This window comes from Arachis hypogaea, chromosome 11 (genome assembly GCF_003086295.3).
Source record: "Arachis hypogaea cultivar Tifrunner chromosome 11, arahy.Tifrunner.gnm2.J5K5, whole genome shotgun sequence".
In the NCBI taxonomy this organism is placed as follows: domain Eukaryota; kingdom Viridiplantae; phylum Streptophyta; class Magnoliopsida; order Fabales; family Fabaceae; genus Arachis; species Arachis hypogaea.
This window is the reverse complement of record NC_092046.1, coordinates 147,434,178-147,455,850: the sequence shown is the minus strand read 5'-3', so window position 1 is coordinate 147,455,850 and position 21,673 is coordinate 147,434,178. Positions and strand designations below refer to the sequence as shown.

At 37.8% G+C, this 21,673-nt stretch overlaps 1 protein-coding gene across 2 annotated transcripts; it reads right to left on the bottom strand.

Annotated features, from left to right (window-relative positions):
- Positions 1-17,103: 17,103 nt before the first annotated feature.
- LOC112723507 (probable alpha,alpha-trehalose-phosphate synthase [UDP-forming] 11) lies at positions 17,104-21,316 on the bottom strand. 2 transcript variants are annotated; one of them, XM_025774900.3, is made up of 3 exons: positions 18,140-21,316; positions 17,794-18,067; positions 17,104-17,682 (listed from the first exon to the last, which is right to left on the bottom strand). In XM_025774900.3, the coding sequence occupies exons 1-3, from the start codon at positions 20,104-20,106 to the stop codon at positions 17,374-17,376; spliced, it is 2,550 nt and encodes an 849-aa protein (XP_025630685.1). In that variant the 5' UTR covers positions 20,107-21,316; the 3' UTR covers positions 17,104-17,373. The 2 variants fall into 2 exon arrangements, with proteins under 2 accessions (XP_025630685.1, XP_025630683.1); XM_025774898.3 differs by having other exon boundaries at positions 17,794-20,491.
- Between the last annotated feature and the right edge of the window lie 357 nt (positions 21,317-21,673).

The following is a 21,673-nucleotide window of genomic DNA, read 5'->3' as shown; positions in this document are numbered from 1 at the left end:
GTTTCAGCGCCGTTTCTGTTAGGTGAGCCATCTCCCTTGTTTCTTCGATCAGGTCTTTCTCAACCGCTTCGCTCATGCCCGCGAGGAGTAGTCGGGGGCTTGGTTCGCCGATTTCGACCGGTATTACCGCGTCGACCCCATAGGTTAGGCGAAAGGGGGTTTCCCCCGTGGCGCTTTGCTCGGTTGTCCGGTAAGACCATAAGACTGAGGGGAGTTCGTCGGCCCAGTTTCCCTTCTTACTGTCTAGGCGCTTCTTTAGCCCAAGAAGGATGACTTTGTTAGCGGCCTCTACCTGCCCGTTTGTTTGGGGGTGTTCTACTGAGGAAAACTTTTGCTTTATCCCCAGGCCAGAGAGGAATTCCATGAACTTCTTGTCGGTGAACTGGGTTCCATTGTCCGAGATAACGACCTCTGGGATGCCGAAACGGGTTATCACCTGCCTCCACATGAACTTCCGGCAGTTGGAGGATGATATGGTGGCTAGTGGTTCAGCCTCTACCCATTTGGTGTAGTAGTCAATGGCTACAATGAGGTATTTGACCTGTCCTGGGCCGATCGGGAAAGGTCCCAGGAGGTCGACTCCCCATTGTGAAAAAGGACGTGTGGTCGTTAGCGAGCTTAGCTCGGAGGCTGGTGCTTTGTGAAAGTTGGCGTTTTGTTGACACTTTGTGCACTTTGTGACAAATTCCTTCGAGTCCTTCATCATTGTTGGCCAGTAGTATCCTGCTCGGACGAGCTTCCTTGCTAGGGCTTTGCCCCCGATGTGATGTCCGCAGCACCCTTCGTGGACTTCTCTAAGCACGTAGTCCGTTTGGTCGGGGTGCAAACACTTCAATAGGGGCTGGCTGAGTCCCTTTTTGAATAACTGTCCTTGTATGATTGCGTATCTGGCCGCCTCCCTTCTTAAAGCTTTGGCCGCCTTCTCATCTTCGGGTAACTTGCCGAGTTCCAGGAAGGTGGTAATGGGATCTAGCCATGAGGGGCTCGCCCCCGTCAGGTGGAGGGCGACCGTTGGTTCCTTCACCATGCCCTGGATGAGCGACCGGTTACCCGATCCTGGCTTTGTGCTCGCTAGCTTCGACAAAAGGTCTGCTCGTGTGTTCTTTTCCCTTGGAACGTGCTGGATAATGACCTCCTGGAACTGGCTCATCACTTGCTTAACCTTTTCCAGGTATTTTTGGAGGAGGGGGTCCCGGGCTTGGTAGCTTCCGTTTACCTGCGAGGTGACGACTTGGGAGTCGCTGCATACTTCGACCCTCATCGCGCCGACTTCCTGAGCCAGAACTAGACCGCCTAGGAGAGCCTCATATTCAGCTTGGTTGTTTGACACTGGGAACTCGAACTTGGTCGATTGCTCATAGATGACCCCTGTTGGGCTTTCCAAGATGACCCCTGCTCCTCCGGACGTTTGGTTGGAGGCTCCGTCCACATGAAGCCTCCACCGTGTGCCCGTTTCCTCGGGAGGATTGCCCGTTACTTCCACCAAGAAGTCGGCCATTGCCTGTGCCTTGATTGCATGTCGAGGTTCATACTGTAGGTCATATTGTGAGAGCTCGATGGCCCAGGTCATCATCCTCCCAGCCAAGTCAGGTTTTTGCAGTATTTGCCGAATCGCCTGGTCTGTCCTCACAACTATTCGGTGACTCTGGAAGTATTGTCTTAACCTTCGGGAGGATACTAGGAGCGCCAGCGCCAGTCTTTCCAGTTTGCTGTACCTCAGCTCTGGTCCCTGGAGTGCCCTGCTCACGAAGTAGACGGGCTGTTGTGTCTTTGCTTCTTCTGTGACGAGGACCGCGGCAAGCGCTTCCTCGGTTACTGATAGATACAGGTAGAGTGGTTCTCCGACTCTGGGTTTCCCGAGGACTGGTGGTGCTGCCAAGATTTGCTTGAAATGGTTGAATGCTTCTTCGCACGCTGGTGTCCAATCGAACGTCATTCCCTTTCTCATTAAATTGAAGAAAGGTATGGCCTTTGCTGCCGATGCGCCGAGGAAACGGGACAAAGCTGTCAATCTCCCAGCGAGTCTTTGGACGTCTTTGATGCAGCCCGGACTCTTCATCTGAAGGATAGCCTGGCATTTTTCGGGATTGGCTTCCACTCCTCTTTGAGTGATCATGAAGCCTAGAAATTTTCCGGCCTCCATGGCGAACGCGCATTTGAGTGGATTAAGCCTCATGCCGTGTTGTCGTAAGGACGAGAAGACATCGTTAAGGTCACTCAGGAGATCGTCAGATCGGGCGGTTTTTGCGAGTATGTCATCTACGTAAACTTCCACTGTTTTGCCCAGGAGTTCGTTGAATATCTTATTCATCAATCTTTGGTATGTGGCTCCTGCGTTTTTTAGGCCAAATGGCTTGACCTTGTAGCAGTAGATGCCTCCTGGCGTTATGAACGCCGTTTTTTCCTCGTCAGGTCGGTGCATCGGTATCTGATTATACCCTGAATAGGCGTCCATGAAACTCAGATATCTGTACCCTGCCGCTGCGTCAACGAGCGTATCAATATTAGGTAGGGGGTAGCAGTCCTTGGGACAAGCCTTGTTGAGGTCAGAGTAGTCTACGCACATTCTCCACCTCCCGTTGTGTTTTTTAACCAGAACCACATTCGACAACCAAGTCGAGTAATCAAGTTCCCGGATGAATCCCGCTTCTAGGAGGCTGGCCGTTTGCTTGGCTACCTCGTCTGCCCTTTCCTGCGACATTTTTCTTCTTCTCTGGGCCACTGGTTTGGCTCCTGCCTTTACGGACAGGTGGTGTGACATGAGCTGGGGGTCTATTCCTGGCATGTCGGCAGGCGTCCAGGCAAAGAGGTCGGCGTTAGCCCTGATCATTTCCATCAAAGGCTCCTTTATTTCGTGCGGGAGGTTCTTGTTTATGAATGTGAACTTATCGTGCTCCTCGCCGACTCTGATCTTCTCCAAGTCTCCTTCTGGCTCTGGTCTGGGTTTGTCGTCTACCCTGGCGTCCAGGTCGGCCAGGAAAACTCCTGACGCTTCCTTTGATTTTTTCCTGAGGGAAAGGCTGGCATGGTCGCAAGCGACTGCCGTTTCCAAGTCGCCCCGGAGGGATCCCACGGATCCGTCATCGGTGATGAACTTCATCACCAGTAGTTTCGTACTGATGGCTGCCCCCAGATCGTTAATGGTCTTTCTTCCCAGGATGATGTTATAGGCCGTTGAATCTCGTAATATTACAAAGTCGGCCATGATTGTCCTCCGTCTTTGCCCTTGTCCCACAGAGGTCGGGAGTGTGATGATCCCATCTGGCTTTATGAAGTGGTCTCCTAACCCTACCACACCGTGCTGGTGGGTCGTCAGGTCGGAATCTCTCAATCCCAGGGCATCGAAAACGTTTCGGAACATGATGTTTGAGTCTGCCCCCGTGTCTACCAGGATTCGTTTGACGAGGCCGGTTCCGACCCTAGCCGTAATGACCATGGGTGGACTTTCCGGCGCTTCGTCGAACCATTGGTCCTCCGGGCCGAAAGAGATAGGTGGGAGACCTTTAAGGCCTCTACTAGGTGGCGCGGAGATTGCTAAGACCTTGGCATCTTTCTTCTGCGCCGATTTCGACCTCGGGGCGGTGTTCCTGGCCGTCACCACGTTTACCACCGTGAGACCGTGATCGTCACCCTCTGGCTCCTGCCGTCGTCTTATTGGTCGGGATCTGTCCCCATTGTCGTTGTCCCGGTTGCGTCTCCTTGGTTCCCTTATAAGGTGGGAGAAGTCGGCGAGTTTGCCTTCCCTGATAGCTTGTTCGAGGGCGTCCTTCAGGTCAAAGCAGTCTTGGGTCTTGTGTCCGTAACCCTTGTGGTACTCGCAGTAGAGGTTCTTGTTTCCTCCTGTCCTGTCCTTCAGTGGTCGGGGCTTCGACAGTATCCCCTTTTCTGCTATCTGTTGGTAAACTTCAGTGATCGATGCCGTAAGGGAGGTGTAGTTGGTGAACCTCCCAACTCGGGGGAACGGTTTGGATTGTTTGCTCGGACCTCCGTCCTTGGCGCTTTCCTTCGGTCTTTCTCTGGCGTCGAAGTGCCGGGATTGGTTGTAGGCGGGCTGCCGTTTATTGGCAGCCACGACTCGGCTGACTTCCTCATCGTTAATGTATTCTTTGGCCACGGATTGGATCTCTTGCATCGTCCAGACGGGCTTCGTGGTGAGGTGCTTCCTGAAATCCTCATTCGACAGCCCGTTTGTTAAGCACAAACTTGCCACTGAGTCCGTCAAACCGTCGATTTCCAAGCACTCGTCATTAAAACGGTCCAGGTACTTCCTGGTCGGCTCTCCGGGTCTTTGTGTCAACCCCAGCAAATTGATTGGGTGTTTGGCTTTGACAATCCTAGTTGTGAACTGAGCCAAGAAGGCGCGGCTGATGTCGGTAAATTGGGTCACCGAGCCTTGCGGGAGGTTGTTAAACCACCGTATTGCCGGGCCCGCTAAGGTGACCGGGAAAGCGCGACATCTGACCTCGTCTCCCACCCCTTCTAGGTTCATTCTGGCCTCGAAGGCCGTCAAGTGTTCTAGGGGGTCTTGTGTTCCGTCGTACTTCATGTCTGTCGGTTTGTCGAAATGTTTTGGTAGTCGGACCTCGAGTACAGAGCGGTGGAAAGGGGTCGCTCCTATTATGACGGGTCCTCGGGCAGTTCTTCTCAACTCATTGTTCTCCCGGTGGACTTCTTCGTTGCCTCGGTTCGACGCGCGCCGTCTTTCGTGTCGGGCGTAGATGATGGGGTCGCGACTTCTTCTTCTGGGACGTACCCGTTCCTCAGTGCTCTCCGACCCGTATTGGGGGCTCGGCGTGCGCCTCGACCGGCTTCTTGAACGGGAACGGGTGGGGCTCCGCTCTGGGGAGCGTTGGTCGCGTTCTCTTTCTGCTAGCCTGCGCTCTAGGTCTTGCATTCTGTGGCGTAGTTCTTGCATTATCCTGGCGTGGTTGTCGCCCGTCCCCCCGAAGGGGCGTCTCTCGTGTGTCTGTGTCGCATCCCTCGTGGGCGATCGTTGCTGCTGCCGGGATTCCGTCGCGACGGCGCCTCCCCCCAGTATGGGAGGCGCTACCTCGGAACCAGTCCCAGTTTGGACCAGTACGAAATCCATGAATGTGTGGGTTCGGTTCCCACAGACGGCGCCAATGTTCGGTAAGTCGGGTACCGGACGATTCGAGTCAGGGTCCTGAGGTCAATGCTTCGGATGATGGAAAGGCTCGTCTGGTCGTGGTTTCCAGGTTCTGGGTGGACGAGGTCCCGAGCACTTCAGATAAAAGGGGGGGGGGGTGCCACCTGCAAAGACACTCCGACGCTCTTGTCAGAATATGTGCAGGCGGAGAGAGTGATGTGTGGAATGCGACGTACCTCGGGGGGAGAGCCAGTCTCCCCCTTATATATATGTCAGTAGTGGGCCCCTTCAGTGGTCAGGCCCATATCCTTGAGGACGCTGTCCTTCGGCTGTGTGCAAGCCGTACGGGACGCGTGTCCGGGTCGGGTAGAGGGCGCCTTACTGGGCCGGCGAGAGCTCGGGTCGGGTCGACCCGCGTGGATTTGGGCCAGGCCGTAACAGATGGTATATTGATTATAAAAGTAAGAGAGTTAGAGTGAGTGAAGAAGAAATAGATAAATCAACGAGTTATAGTTCAAATGACATAATCTCTTCATTTTTCATCTAAAGATTTTAGATTCGAATCTTACTCTTAATTTTGAGAAAAAAAAAATAATAGATAATTTTTTAATTTAAAAAAAAAATATTTTATTTGTAATGAAAAAGAATGTCATATAATATATTTTAATGATCAAATTAATAATATATAATAGAGTTTAGTTCAATTATAATAAAAAATATTATATAATATATTTTGGTTGTGAAATTATTAATTAATAATTAGAGATAATATAAAAGAGACCTAGAATAGATGGAAGAGGAAGAGATATAGAAAAGAAAAAGAGAAAAGGAGAGACTTTGATTTTGAAAAAAAAAAATCAATTCAACTGCAAAAAGAGGATGTCATGTGTATATTTTTTGTGAAATTTGTGATATATAATAGATTAGTAATAATATATAAGAAAAATAAAATGGATAAAAAAATAAAAAGAAAAAGAAAGAAATAGCTCTTAATTTAGAAAAAGAATTTATCTTAATTATAATGAGAGAGTAAGATGTGATATATTTTGATAAATTTTAAAAATTGTGACATATTAATTAAAATAAAGTCAGGAGAGATAAAGTGAGTAGAAAAGAGAGGAAAAAAATTTAACTTTAAAAAAATTTATTTTAATTATAATTAAAAAATATCATGCGTTATATTTTAATTGTTAAATTAATAACTAATAATAATATATAAGAAAAATAAAATAAATAAAAAATAAATAAATAAATAAAATATTTTAATTTAATCATAATAAAAAAATATAATATAAGATATTTTATTATAAAATTAATATATAATATTAAATTATTTAATTAAATGTATCAAATTATTTAACAATTTTTATCTATTATCCATATACAAATTAAAGACAATTCTACGTGAGAAGCAACTTAAATAAGTGACGTTTTAACCTGAATTGTGACTTGGAGTAGATAATTAAATTGCAAGAGAAAAGGGAAGGTGGGTTTATTGTCAGTGTGAAGCTTTTTAACGAAACTTTATAATGATTGATTGCGTAGTTTCCTTTGCTTATGAGACATGCAACTGCGCTCCTTCTCTATTGCGGGTCCCATCTCAATGTAGTTTGTCAAAAGTTTTGTTCTAAATTTTTTATATATATTCACATAATATCCACTTATTAGTCATTTTAATAAAAGTTAACTATCAATTTGATATTTGAAAATTTTATACGCTGGAAAAAATTTTTTAAAACATATTATTAATAAAATAATTTTTAAATAATTTAAAAATATGATAATAATAATCAATAAATATTATATTTTTATAAATAATAAAAATATTTATATGAAATAAATGACGTATTCATTTTATTTGAATTTTTTGATAATATTTAAATAAATATCTAGAATATGCAAAAAAAAAAAATTCAAAGCAAAATTGAAATTGAAATTTTTTTATTTTTGAAAAAATTTGGTCATTCAAAATAAAAAAAAAATTTAGAAAATATTTGACATAAAATTATTAAATTTTAAAAATGAAAAAAATTTATTTTTTAATAATACTTATAAAAAATGTATCAAAATCAAATTTCTAAAATTATTTTTTAAAATATATATTTAATATCTAATTTTTTTGTTATATTTTTAATTTTTTTATAAATTTATTTGTCATTAATTTTTTTTATAATTTTACTCTTAAAGATTTTTAGTTATCATGAAATGTTTGTAGAATGACTAATATATAAACTTGCAGAAAAGAAAAAAATAATATATATACAATAAAATATAAATTATACTTTTTGTCTCTAATGTATCAAATTCTTTAAAATTATAAAAAAATAAATTTATTTAAAATGAAAGTAATGTGATTAAATGTAATTTATTTAGATGTAATTAAAAAATAATTGAATACTATGTACAGTAAAAAATTAATATTATTGAAAGATAAAATTAAATTAAAATTTATTTTTATGTATCGTTTTTGTCCCTAACGTTTTCGTCCTATTTAAGTTTTTAACGTTTCAAAATCGTCTCAATTTTGTCCCACCGTCAATTCTGTTAACGGATCCCTAACGGCAGGACAATATTTAGTCAATTTTGAAACGTTAAGGACTTAAATAGGACGATTGAAACGTTAGGAACAACTTTAGGACTTACCCCAAACGTTGGGAACAAAAACGATACTTTACTCTAATTTAAAAATACGATAACGATAATCAATAAATATTATATTTTTTATAAATAATAAAAATATTTATATGAAATAAACGACGTATTCATTTTATTTGAATTTTTTGATAATATTTAAATAAATATCTAGAATATGCAAAAAAAAAAATTTCAAAGCAAAATTGAAATTGAAAATTTTTTTTTAAAATTTGGTCATTGAAAATAAAAAAATTTTAGAAAATATTTGACATAAAATTATTAAATTTTAAGAATGAAAAAATTTATTTTTTAATAGTACTTATAAAAAAATGTATCAAAATCAAAATTTTAAAATTATTTTTTAAAATATATATTTAATATCTAATTTTTTTGTTGTATTTTTAAAATTTTTTATAAATTTATTTGTCATTAATATTTTTTGAAATTATTTTTTCAGTAACATAAACTTTTGTGTATCATTTTAATAATTTATTCTTTTAATAATAAAGAATCAATGGAAATTATTTCTCCTTTAAGACAGCGATGCTTTATTGAATTTTTCTAGAAAACTATAATTAAGTTGAGAACTAGCTTCTTCCTTTATCCTTTTTTTTTTTTTTTTCTCTAGATTGTAAATGACGGAAAAGATTTTGGCATAAACATTATTATTAAATTCTTTATATAGATGATTACATGCATGGTCCTGATATTTTAAGCATAAGCCGGTGGTGTCTTTTCTTGTGTAAGAAGAAAATATTTTAGAAAGCGATTACTTTTCTTAGGATTTAAAAGTCTTTCTATAGTCTTTTATCATTTAAAGGAGGGAGTCACGTTGATTTTAATTTCCTATACATATATACAGAAATGGATATATATAAATATAGTAGATAAGCTTGGCATTCATTATATGTTGAGATATGGTTATAATAAATAGTCTTCGTTTAGAATTTATCATCCTTTGAACCAATTTTTTGAAGTAAAATAACATACCTGTTATTAAATAAAAAATAGAGTAATACCTCAAATAGGTTCCCAAAGATTTAGCGGTCCAATAAATTTGTCCTCCAAAAAAATTAACTAGGTCCCAGGTTCCTAAGATTACTAGATATATCCCATATAGGTCCCCAAGCCAGGTTGAACCGGTTAACATGATACTCTCTCTCCTACGTGGAGGTTATAGGTGTGACGTGTCAAGTAAAGCAACATGTGTCACGCTCAGGACAGATTAGTCCCTGAACACGTGGCTAAAACGACGTCGTTTTGGGATAACGCCAAACGACGCCGTTTTGAGGGGACAAATTCGTCCCCACCTTTGTTTCCTTGTTCTTGAAACTTCGACTTTCTAAAGTCAAATAGGTCCCCAAAAATTTTGTTGTAAGTCAAAAAGATCCCTGAATTTAGAGTATATATATCAAATTGGTCCCCTCAAATTAAGCAACTAGAACCATAATTAGAATAAAATCATGATGAAATTATCCAATGTATGTCAAAATATGTAGGTTTGAGCGCATGAAATGGCAGATCTCAAGTATAATTACAGTCAAACAATTGGAATTTGTCAGTAGGTACCTTGTATAAAAAAACGTATCATCTCCCTTTCTCTTTGTAAAATTACAAGTATCTCAAACCCTAACATAGATTTTACGACCTAACCCTTCATATTCTTCACCTCCGTTAACGTTTATCCAAGTTCGTAATGGTACTTTGACAGTGTGAACAAGGACTGCTTGGTGGTGGTGTGTCGTACATATTGCCATTGTTCGAGATAAGTTAAGTTAATTTTTGCTTTATTAAATTGGCAATAAAGAGTGAAGTATGATGAATGTGCATGTGATGTATGTTTAGAGTAGATCAAAGACAGTTTGTTGTAGGTGTAGCTTAAATGAGAGATGTGAAGTGGTTACAGATAGATATTTGATAATAATAAAAACAATGTAGGTATTTGAATTTTTTATTCTATTATGATGTTGTTGTATTGTGTTGGTTGCTTGGTTAACTTGTGATAGAGTTTTATTTTTTGGTATTAAGATGAGTAAAGACATGATACCTGTATTTCACCGTAGTGAAAGTTTTGTTAGAGACAACGAAGGAGTACTTGTGTGCATTAATGGAGAAGTAAAAAAATTTCTCCCAGTAGACATTGACTTGATCTGTTTCTTTAACCTATAGAAATTTTTCTTGGACTTGGGTTACCATGACCACAAGGCAATGTATTAGTATGATCCCACTTCTAATTGTCTGACTGTAATTATACTTGAGATCTGCCATTTCATGTGCTTGAGACTGCATATTTTGATATACTTTGGATAATTTCATCATGATTTGATTCTAATTATGGTTCTAGTTGCTTAATTCGAGGGGACCAATTTGATATATATACTATAAATTTAGGGACCTTTTTGACTTATAACAAAATTTTTGGGGACCTATTTAACTTTAGAAAGTCGAAGTTTCGAGAACCAGGGAACAAAGGTGGGGACGAATTTGTCCCCCTCAAAACGGCGTCGTTTGGCGTTGTCCCAAAACGACGTCGTTTTAGCCACGTGTTCAGGGACTAATCTGTCCTGAGCGTGACACATGTTGCTTTACCTGACACGTCACACCTATAATCTCCACGTAGGAGAGAGTGTCATGTTAACCGGTTCAACCTGGCTTGGAGACCTATATAGAATATATCTAGTAATCTTAGGGACCTGAGACCTAATTAATTTTTCTGAGGGACAAATCTGTCGGACCGCTAAATCTTTGGGGATCTATTTGGGGTATTACTCTAAAAAATAAATAAAAAAAAAAAACCGTTTCATTCTAACATAACATATATGTCATATAATTTAATAAAATGACTAATTAATATTGCTTGTCTATCTTCTGCATTCGCTTATTGTAACTAAATATAACAATTAGTCAAAAACATTTGTTAGTCAAGTAATGAGTTTTAGATAGACACGGAAGTGTCTTATAGTTTTCAATTGCTTCTGCCTAATCATACGGTGCACAATATATACTACTTTTTTTTTTAAGATAGCTATTTATACACTAAAATTAATTATTAATATATTTATATATATATATATAATTTAATTTATTTATATATATTTTATATTAATAATTAATTTTAGTGATTTATTTTAATTTATACTTAATATGATTGCTAATTTTTACTGTGAAAAGGGAAATCTTACACCAAGTGTTGTATACCAACTATAAAATATAGGATAGTTATATAGAGGAGTACTAGCGAGTTAGTAAGTTTTGTGATTTATAGTCATCAATTAATTATTATAGGTATTTTTAATAGTGTAAAATTTTATCTAATAGTATGAGATTATTTATTTTTTTGTTGGTTAAATATTGACTAAATTTTAATAAAAATGCTAATTTTCTAGACTTTTTCTAATTATATATACACAAAAGAATATTCCAAGAGGAAGAAAATTCATTCAGATATTGCTTTTTCAAAATGATGTAATTAATTAAACTTTTTAAAAATAAGTATATGACTTTATGTCCTATCAAATTTGCACATTTTCATTATTGTGTAAATTGTACAATCATGTTGACTGCTTTTATTATAGGAAAAATTTCAAGTGTACCGTCATACTAGTGTTTCAGTTATTTTTAACCATTGATCTTAATTATAAAAAATATATATATATAATATATATAATTAAGATTAACAGTTAAAAATTACTGATATATCGACAGTACACTTGAAAATCTTCCCTTATTATAATACATACCTAACGTTAACCTTCTATGTTTTCATTTTTCTACATAAATTATTAAAAAGGATATCAAAGGAATTAAGCTAAGCAAGATATGTCTACATCACATGTAGTCGTAAGCAATATTTGAGTGTAACAGAAATGAACCTTATAGGAGACTAGAGGAATATTATTGCTTCTAAAATATATAGTGGTTGAACCATGAAAGAAACTCTTTAAATATACTATTTTGGTATATACGGAGAAATTATTATATATGAAGCATCAACATACATACATACATATAAATAAGATAAGACAAAATAATACAAAAAAATATGGAATATAATGCTTGCTCTTATATATATAGTATTGGAAGATTTTCAAGTGTATCGTCATATCGGTGTATAGTGATTTTTAATCGTTGATCTTAATTATATATATTATATATATTTTTTATAATTAAAATCAACGATTAAAAATAACTGAAATACCGGTATGACGGCACACTTGAAAATTTCTCTATAGTATTAGTTAAGCATATGCTTTTAACCTACTTTGATTATGCTAGGCTTTTGTAATGTTCTATAAAGTCGAAGATCAAAGTCCATGCTAAAAAGTTAAAAGCTTTTACGCACCAACCAATCCATTATTTATCCATATATATAATAATAACTAAAACCAAAGAAAATTCTTTCACACACACTCCTCCAATGATGTATACCTCGATCTCTTTAGTCTTTACCTAAACCCCTAAAAAGGCAAAGGATTGTCTTAGAAGGAATACTGAATGAATTAACTTTTTAAAAAGCAGATGCTGACATCTGAAGCATTGCTTATTAATTAGCCCTAAACTTATTAACATTATTTTATTTTTATAGATAAAGGCAAGGAAGTTAGAGTTGTCAAAATATTCCCTTTCCACTTATTATTCAACCAATATGTATGATATGTGCTATGTACGTATTTAATGGTACAATATAAAATATTAATATATAAAGAGAGACTATATATATAGATCCCTTGAATTAGAATATATAGAATTAATAGATAGCATGGAAGGTGGAACAAGTAGCCGACGAAGAAAAAACATGGCTTTATTTTATTGTTCATCTTTTCGTAGATATGCAGGCTTTTAGAGCGCCATGCTTACCTGTTCTCTCATCACTACTATGCTTAAATTAACATTTTAACAAACTTTTCCACTTTACCTTTTTTCCTCTTAGTTGATGAGTGTGGACCCCAATTCCAAAGTGACTCACTTGAGCACCATCACGTTTGCAATTACAAAGATGATTGGCACCACATTTTTCAAATCTAATCTAATCAAAACTGCTCCTCCATCCCTAATTGACCATATCTATATTAGAGTTTAATTTTAATATATTATTTATAAAATATTGAGTGAATACTCATTCCACCCTTACAATTATTTTAAAAGAACAATGAGGTCTCAAAAAAAAATACTCAATTTTTTTTTAGTACTGATTAGTCTATATGTCAAAAAAACAACATTTACTATTTTTGGTACAGGGACTAATCAATCCCATAAAAATAAAGTTCAAGAATCGAGTTAGATATTTTTTTTTTCAAAAGTCTCGTTGTCTTTTGAGGTAATTGTCAGAGGCTGTTTTAAATTTTTCTCTAAAATATTTCATACAGTTATATAATTATATTTATTTTTTAAATAATCATTCACATAATTAATATAAAAAATAATTATTTTTATTAATTTAATATTACATAATTAAATACACATATAAAATTATTTTATACTGATAATATATCAAAATTAAATTCATCCATATTAAAGTAAACAATTTGAGTTGAGAATATGTGCGTGGTGTGGTAGGTATCTCATTCTTATATTATCATTTGCTTATGCAATACCTCATCTTATTATATATATATTCAGCACTTTTATCATCTCAGTATAATAATCATGTAACCAACTACCACTAGGGCAGCATGTGAATGGGAGGGGTATAATAGTAAAATTCCCATATATATATAATTTATGGAGGCATATCCCAAATGAAACTAAATTTGGTACCGATATTTTTATCATCTTGAAATAGTGTAAGGATAATGCGTGCACCTGATTGATGACGGAAATGAAAAAAAACACGTGTCTTTAATCAAAGAGAAAATACCAACCATACCATATTGAATTTTTGACATTAATGGTTGCATTGATGAACAGATTTGAGGTAGGGGACAAGACAAGAGTGTCTAAGGAGCCTGCACAAACTTCCTTGCAATAAAGCATCCATATCTTGTTCAGATGATGATATAGATATGAAATAAATTTGGAAAAGTCACAACTACCTTTTTAATTCTCCCATGTTACATATAGATATAGTAATAGTATAGTCTTTCTTTTCGGTGTATTTATCAATTGTTGCTTCTAAATTACTAAATTTATATACATACCAGAAGGAAAGAAACGTAAATTGTAACAAGGATATCATTATATAATTAAAGAAAATCAATGTTTTAGCGAGATTGTTCAAAATACATTCAATGGAGAAATCAGGATAGGACATGTGCATATAATGCAAATCTTTTACAAAGATAAGGGTCAGAGTGGATGGGCCTGGAACAAGCTGGCAAATTTGATCTCATTATGTCAACTTGCTAACTATAGTTCTTTTGCTACATAATTCCAACTCAAATTGTTCTTTATCAAAATCATAGATATCTTATTTATCTTTAGAATTTTTTTTTTTTGGTCTGAAGCAACCTTTTTTTTTTCTTGGACGAGGTCTAAAGCAATCTTTATGTAGCGGGCCTAAAGTTTCTTACCATAAACATACTAATTGCTATCGGACAAAAGCCCAAAGCCCGGCTTAAGTTGCTCTTTTATAGGGCCGTTTCATTGAACCTCTCTAATTGGGCTGCCTTTTCTACAATTGGGTCCAGAAACAATAAATGAACAGTCCTTACCAAAAAGCAACCAAGCCCGGTCCAAACTTTGTAAAAAAATAAGGCCCAAAACTATAAACCAGAGGTGTGGCCTTCAGGGATTCAAGCCTTGTTAAGATAAAATGATCTAATTCGTTTTTTTTCTCTGTTCTTGTATAGCTCATTCATAAAGGAGTCCAAGTTGTGATGTTATTCCGTCCTGGATCCAAATATGCATTAAATTTGACCATTCATATGTTTAAATATCAATCTTATATTAATATGTATGATTGCTTAAATTGAAAATTATTTTTTCTATTCAATAAAAATTTTAGTTCCACCAAAAGTAACAATCTTATGAAATTTTGGATAAACTGTTTAAGACTTATTGTTAACAACATTGTGTGTGAGGAAGGTGTGTTTTTTCAAGACATTGATGATAAACACTGGTGAATTAAGATTCTTTGCTGCTATGATTTAGCAATCTTAAACAATAAGCAAACTAGATTTCTTATTCCTTCCCCTTAGAGGACCCCTTTGAATCATGGGTCAACAAGTGTATGCTTTTTTATTTTATTTCTCCTTATTAGATACATCTTATCTTTTCCATCTTTGTCATAAAAGTGGTTGAGTCAACATTTTGGCTTTCACTATTTTTTTCCTTTTTCTTTTTTTGCATATTTTTTTAAATTTTAAGTCTTATTAGAACACTTATTAAACATATTAAATATTTAACTGTAGAAAGTTTTTTTTTTTTTTTATGTTTTCCACTAATTTAACCAATTTCTTTAAAGGACTATTTAACTGAATTATTAAAAAATCAGCAGATACAAAAAAAATGGTTCAATCACTCTACCATGTACTACCAACAACCACTGGTTGTCTGGTTCTGTTAATTCAATGTAAATTTTTTTCACACACACACATGCATAGCAAGCTAGTGTTCAATGAATGAGCAACAAATGCAATGAACAGAGGGGTCTTTACTTTGATAGAAAGACAAGTTAACTATGAGGTGGATTGGTCAGAATTCTTTTATGTACTGCATTCTGATTTCTGAGTCTATGTTGAACCCTTTTCAGTATGTGTTTATATAGCTAGACAGAAAACGAGTCAGAAAATAAAGACAGAAGCTTGCAATCTGTTAGCACAGATGAATATAGTAGGAATAACTAGCCTCTACAGCTTTCAACTTTCAACTCTTCCATTCACACTCTTTTCTCTCACCAAGTTCCAACAGATTTTAGCCCATGGTTTGGTCATGCTGTAGAATTATATTTCCTATACATATATTATGAGAAATTAAATAGAGATTGACTTAAAGATAAGTAGCATCTGATACTAGAACTAGTGTTGAAATAATCACATAACATGCATGTGTTGTGTTGTATGCACCTATACAGCTACATGATGGAGCTTGTTGATGTGTTTGAAAATTGAAGGCATTCCCACTAACGGTTAATTTGCACTTGTCAATGTACAAAGCCAGTCTTATCCTTTGCACGTTGGCCACACATGGTTTTGCCATTTGTAGCATTCACATGGACTAAGAGTGCTGATTGATGCCATTCGAAATTAAATGAAAAGGAAAGAAAGCAGAAAATAAAGTCTGATGAATTTGACATAATTTCTGTATCATTCAAGTGCTTGTATTTTAGATATTAGATATTACAAGATAACTTTAACTACAGTTTAAGGAAGCTTGTTTCTTTTCATTGTCCAGCTCCCTCTAAAGAAACAGATCATGCTCAAGTATGCTTCACACTTCACAGGGATAACATCAATACATCAACCATATAGTATACATATGAATAACACTATACTTTTTCTTTAATTTTGAAATAAACGGGAATGACAATTTATTCACGCTAAGTCCTTGTCTTGGTGGATCAAAGTGGTGGTTTAGCTGGACAAATCTTATTGGATCATTAGCTGATATATCTGTACTTCTAAGGATAGACTAAATTATAGCAGAGTGTATTCCAATTGGTGATTCAAACCGGTTGACTAAGTGTTTTAGTTTAATGGGTTTTCTGGTTCAACCAGGTTATATCAACTAGGCTAGTACACCAATGTATTAGTTAATGACGAATTCAGTGGGAAATTGCTATCATAACTAGAACTACCAAAAGAAATAAAGAAAATTCCTTGACATAGAAAAAAGTAGTAGTTGGGTGCTGCACTCTGCCGACCATATGAAATTTCCAAAATAAAATATCAGCAAATTAGTACCATATGAATTTAAATATGTGATTTATCGTTCACCTAAATGTGAGTACTACTAAACACTTGGTATACTTGGTTCACGAGTTCCCTTCATCATCAAAGTCTGAACGTATGTACACGATTAACTACTGTTCATGACACTTCACAATCTGTGACACTTCTTAATTACCTAGCAAAGAAAAATAAGTTTGCCAGCCTGTTATGTCCAGCAAGTACTTTCAACTTTTCTTTTCCATCAGCGTGCTCTGATCCCACCCTTTTTTCATATCATACTTGTGCTTTCATTAAATTAAAATCCAAATCCAAATCCAAATATTAACATGTCCCACCTTCAACAACTTCACATCAAACTTGAAGATAAGTAAATTGAGAACTTTTCTAGTTTCATCTTTATCCATATGATCAAGGAAGCTTCTGCCGGCAGCCAAACGAATAGGAAATTCACTCAATATACAATTTGGCAGCCACTTCCAAAGACCTAATCCACGTAGTACTCATTTTGATCATTATCAAGAAAAAAATAAATTGTTTATTTTAGAAGTCTTATATTATTCCTCAAAGAAATGTTGGGCATGTTCTCATTGGACTGTGCACAAACAAAAGATTCCTTTGTTGTTCTAGTACAAAAAAAGAAATTCTGATGCACGTTATATGTGAAGAAGAACATGAATGAAGCTAATCTGTAAAAATTTCTAAGTATTAACCTTTTTTGTTTTTCCGAATCAACCTATAAAAGTAAGTATGGTTCTGTACAAAAGATTTTTCCATTTCCCTTTGTTACTTTTGTGTATTCAGTTCCTATAGTGATCCTTGTTGCGATTCTTGAAAAGCTGAGGGTGCTGATGCAGTAGCAAGTCCTTGTAGCAACTTGATAACTTCACTCGTATCCTCCAAATAGTACTTTGCCATGCTTGGTTTCTGGCCAACCGTGCATGCAAACACTTGTGATATTGTTGGAAGTGCTGGATTAGAAACTGAACGAGCAATGCTTTCGAACATGTCTTCATCTGATCGATCATCCCCAATGCACAACAGAAAATCTGGTGATTTACCCTCACTCCTCATGCTTGAGATTAGATTTTCCACAACTATACCCTTGCTCACACCCTGCATCTCAGATTAAAAAACAGCACAACCATTATTTAACAAAATAATCCCATCATGCATCAGAACAGAGTTCAAATACCAAAAATGCAATAAATCTTGATCGTTGTGTACCTGAGGTTTCACTTCAACTATGTGTTGTCCCCTTTTAACAACAACAGGCTCATTGGCCAGCACATTCTCAAGGTGATCAAGAAGCTCTTTGGCTTGGCATGATCCAAAATAAGGATCGGCTTCTTGATGGTGCCAAACCATTGCACTCTCCTTGTGTTCAATGAAAGAACCATCCGTTGCCTCTGTGTAATGCGCCATCACAGGTTCTGCCATCTTCTTCCAGTCAAAATCAGTTGTCAACCCGCATGTCTCCCAAGGAGTATCCCTCCTCAACCTGCCACACACACACCAAATTAGACGAACAATAACAAAACAAATTGGTCCAATGTAATGTAATGTAATGTACCTAGTGAAGTAACCATGTTCTGCTGAGAGGCCCAACTTGTCACAAGGATCAAACCACTTGCCGAGGCAATCCTTGTCTCTGCCACTCACAATGAACACCATATTCTTGGGATCACTGCATAAATAGTTCAATACAGATAAAACCTCAGGACTTGGGGTCTTGTTTATGGATGCCTGAGGCAACATAGTGCCATCATAGTCCAAAAGGATCAAGCGGCTGTGTGTAGCTTTGTATGCAGAGACAATGTTATCGACTGAGAGCTTCCTAAAGGTAGGATCCAAAGCAACGATCCTGAATCCGAGACCAAAACCAACACCCCAATACCTCTTGAGGTAATGCTCCCTACAAGCCCTCTCCAAATCCTGATCAAAACTCCTGGCCCAATAGGCCACATCATGGGAGCTTATGTACTTGTAATGCTTCTCGTGGCGCAAATGCTTCTCCCCGTCCGGCATTGTGATGGCGGAGTTCATAGCCTCGGAGACATCATCAATGTTCCAAGGATTGACCCTGATTGCTCCGCTGAGGGAGGGCGAGCAACCGATGAACTCAGATACAATGATAACACTCTGATTAGGCCTCTCACTCTCAACTATCTGCCTGCAAACGGTGTATGTGTAAGGCACCAAGTTCATGCCATCCCTCACCGCATTCACCACACAACACTCGGAAATTGCATAGTAAGCAGCCTTATCCTCCGTTGAAACTGGACCATTCACAAACACAATTGGCTGGTAACCCGGCCTACCATATTTGTCGTTAATCTCCTTAGCAAGGGCCTCGGACTCATTCTTGACGTCTTGAATATCCTTCCCTGAGCTCCTGGCGGGGTTCAGAATCTGAACCAACACAACCTTCCCTCTCAGAGCCTCATGCACCTCAAGAAGCTGCCCCATTGCCAAGAACTTCAAGCTGATACCTTTGAACAAGTCCATGTCATCGACGCCAAGAATGACAACCTTGCCCTCATACTCCACCTTCAACTCCTCCACCCTCTTGGCCGTGCGCGGCAGAGACAACACGGAGCGAAGCTGCCCCATGTGAATCCCAACGGGGAGAATCTTAATAGTGACGGTTCTTCCATAATAATCCAAGCCAATGTAACCTCTTTTAGACTCGTAGTCCAAACCAAGCATCCTGCTGCAGCAGGACAAGAAGTGTCTGGCGTAATCGAAGGTGTGGAAACCAACCAGGTCGCAGTTCAAGAAGGCTCTCAGTATGTCATCACGAACAGGTAGAGTCCTGTAGATTTCCGAAGAAGGGAAGGGACTGTGCAAGAAGAACCCTAGCTTCACGCGGTGGAACCTTTTCCTCAAGAAAGTGGGCAGTATCATCAGGTGGTAATCGTGAACCCACACGAAATCCTCGTCGGGGTTTATGACCTCCGTCACCTTATCGGCGAAGATCTTGTTGGCCAGGACGTAGGCCTGCCACTGGGCGCGGTCGAAGCGGGCGCCGTGGCTGGGAGACATGGGAAGCATGTAATGAAACAGGGGCCACAGATAGTGCTTGCAGAATCCATGGTAGAATTTGTTCTGAATTTCCCAAGGGAGGAAGGTGGGCACGCACCGGAACCGCTCTAGGAGCACCTGCGACACCTCGTCCTGCTCGGAAGCCTCCACGTCGGCCTTCAGGGACCCTACGTACAGGACCTCCACGTCGGAGGGGAACCCATCCTTCAGCTGCAGATACAGGCTGTCGGCGTCGTACTCGAAGATCCATTTCTTCGTGTCTGAATCGCGCGTCGCTTTTATAGGGAGTTGGTTCGCAACGATGATTCTGCGTTCTTGAGGGGGAGGGGAAACGGCGTCGTCGGATCCGCCGCTGGAGAGGCCGTCACGGCTGATCTGATATGAGTCCCGGGTGGGTTCTCCCGGAACCGCCATGAGGCTGGGTACACGGCTCAGTGCCTGGTAATCATCCACCGATACCAAATTCAATAGCCCTAAGCAAGATCGAGATAGCATTATCCGCAACAAGAAGAGAAAAGGCTATGGTTGAGAAGGTGCGGGGTGAGTGTCTTGTTATTATAGGTGGGTGTTGGAGAGGAAGATCACGAATCTTTGAGTGATGGGAATCCAAGATACCGATGCACTTTCCATAAGAACAAGGCAGAATGAGAGAAGACGAAGATGAAGAAGAAGAAGAAGAAGAAGAAGAGGGTGCGTCCGTGCGTGCGTGTGTTTGCAACAAAACTAACGACAGTGGTGCGGATAAGAACGAAGGAAGCAAGTGAGAGAAAGAGAGAGTCTCGGGTGGGGCATTTTATATGGGATACGTGAACGGGGTGTTTTGGACGGTCACGATTTGTTCTCTTCTTCCAGCACCTTCTTAATTACTCGCTTCTTGCATTCTGCTAAGTCCCAACTGTAACCGATTACTATTACTCTTGCTCTCTTATCCTTCGGTTTTCTTTTACTATTTTTCGTTGGTTTTCAAAATGGTTACTGGATGTAGCCGGTGAAATGTCAAAATGAATTGGATAAGGATGTGTGCATTGAAAGAAAAAGGAAAATAGGAGTTCAATGCCAATACATAGGATCACGTGATCTATACGCCAAATCGGCAATACTAGCAGATAATATGATAATATGTTCATCCATCCTAATTTTTTTTCTATAACTATACATCTCGTTATGGCTATTCAAAAATAAATATCTTATCTCTCTATGCTTTATGCCATCTTACCTACTTTATATTTATCTAAAAAATTTCAAACATCTTTATTATTTTTAAATATTATATATGTGTCAACATTAAATCAGTTTAACTATTTATTTATACAAAGTAAAAGCTTCCTTTCTACTTTTACCACAGTCAATTTCCACTATTTTTACAATTTCTCTAACTCTATGATATCTACAGTTTAATTGCTTTCTTCCTTAAAAAAATTATTTTATCTAATTAATTAAAAAAAGAAACATCCAGGTGGTTGAAACTACTGAAACCACTGTTGCGTTTCTAGAGGTGGAAAGAAGGATTACCAAGCAGGTAAATGTCACGGATGGAGAAAGTTTGCTAGTATGACATGTTCCTTAAAAATAAAAAATCTCTCGGTCTTTGGAGAAGTTTAAAGAGATTTTGGGTGGGGATTTTTTAAACTATTGTTTTTGCATTTCTTTTTGTTTATGTGGGTGGGTGGTGTGGACTGCGGAGGCATGAAATGAAATGATACAGTTGGAGATAAAGAAATGGGTGTAAAATGGGGGGTTGTTAGAAGGAGCCACGTGGTGGTGTGCCTAAGGAACGTGGCGTGTGGGGGTGGTCTTACACTCACGGGCCACTTTGACTGCTGACTTGGCATTCACGCCTCTTATATTGGGGCCAATACTTTTCTGCCACATCTCCGTTCTATTTTATCCTTACACGTACTTAGTCCCTCTACCCTCATTAATAATCACTCAGAATCAAATCAAATCCCATACCACCAATAGCAATATCCTCCTGCAGAAAATTATTCATTCATCTCTTCAATTCTTATACTTCATGCTTATCAGAAAAAAATATATATATAAAATCATTTGAATTTATTAT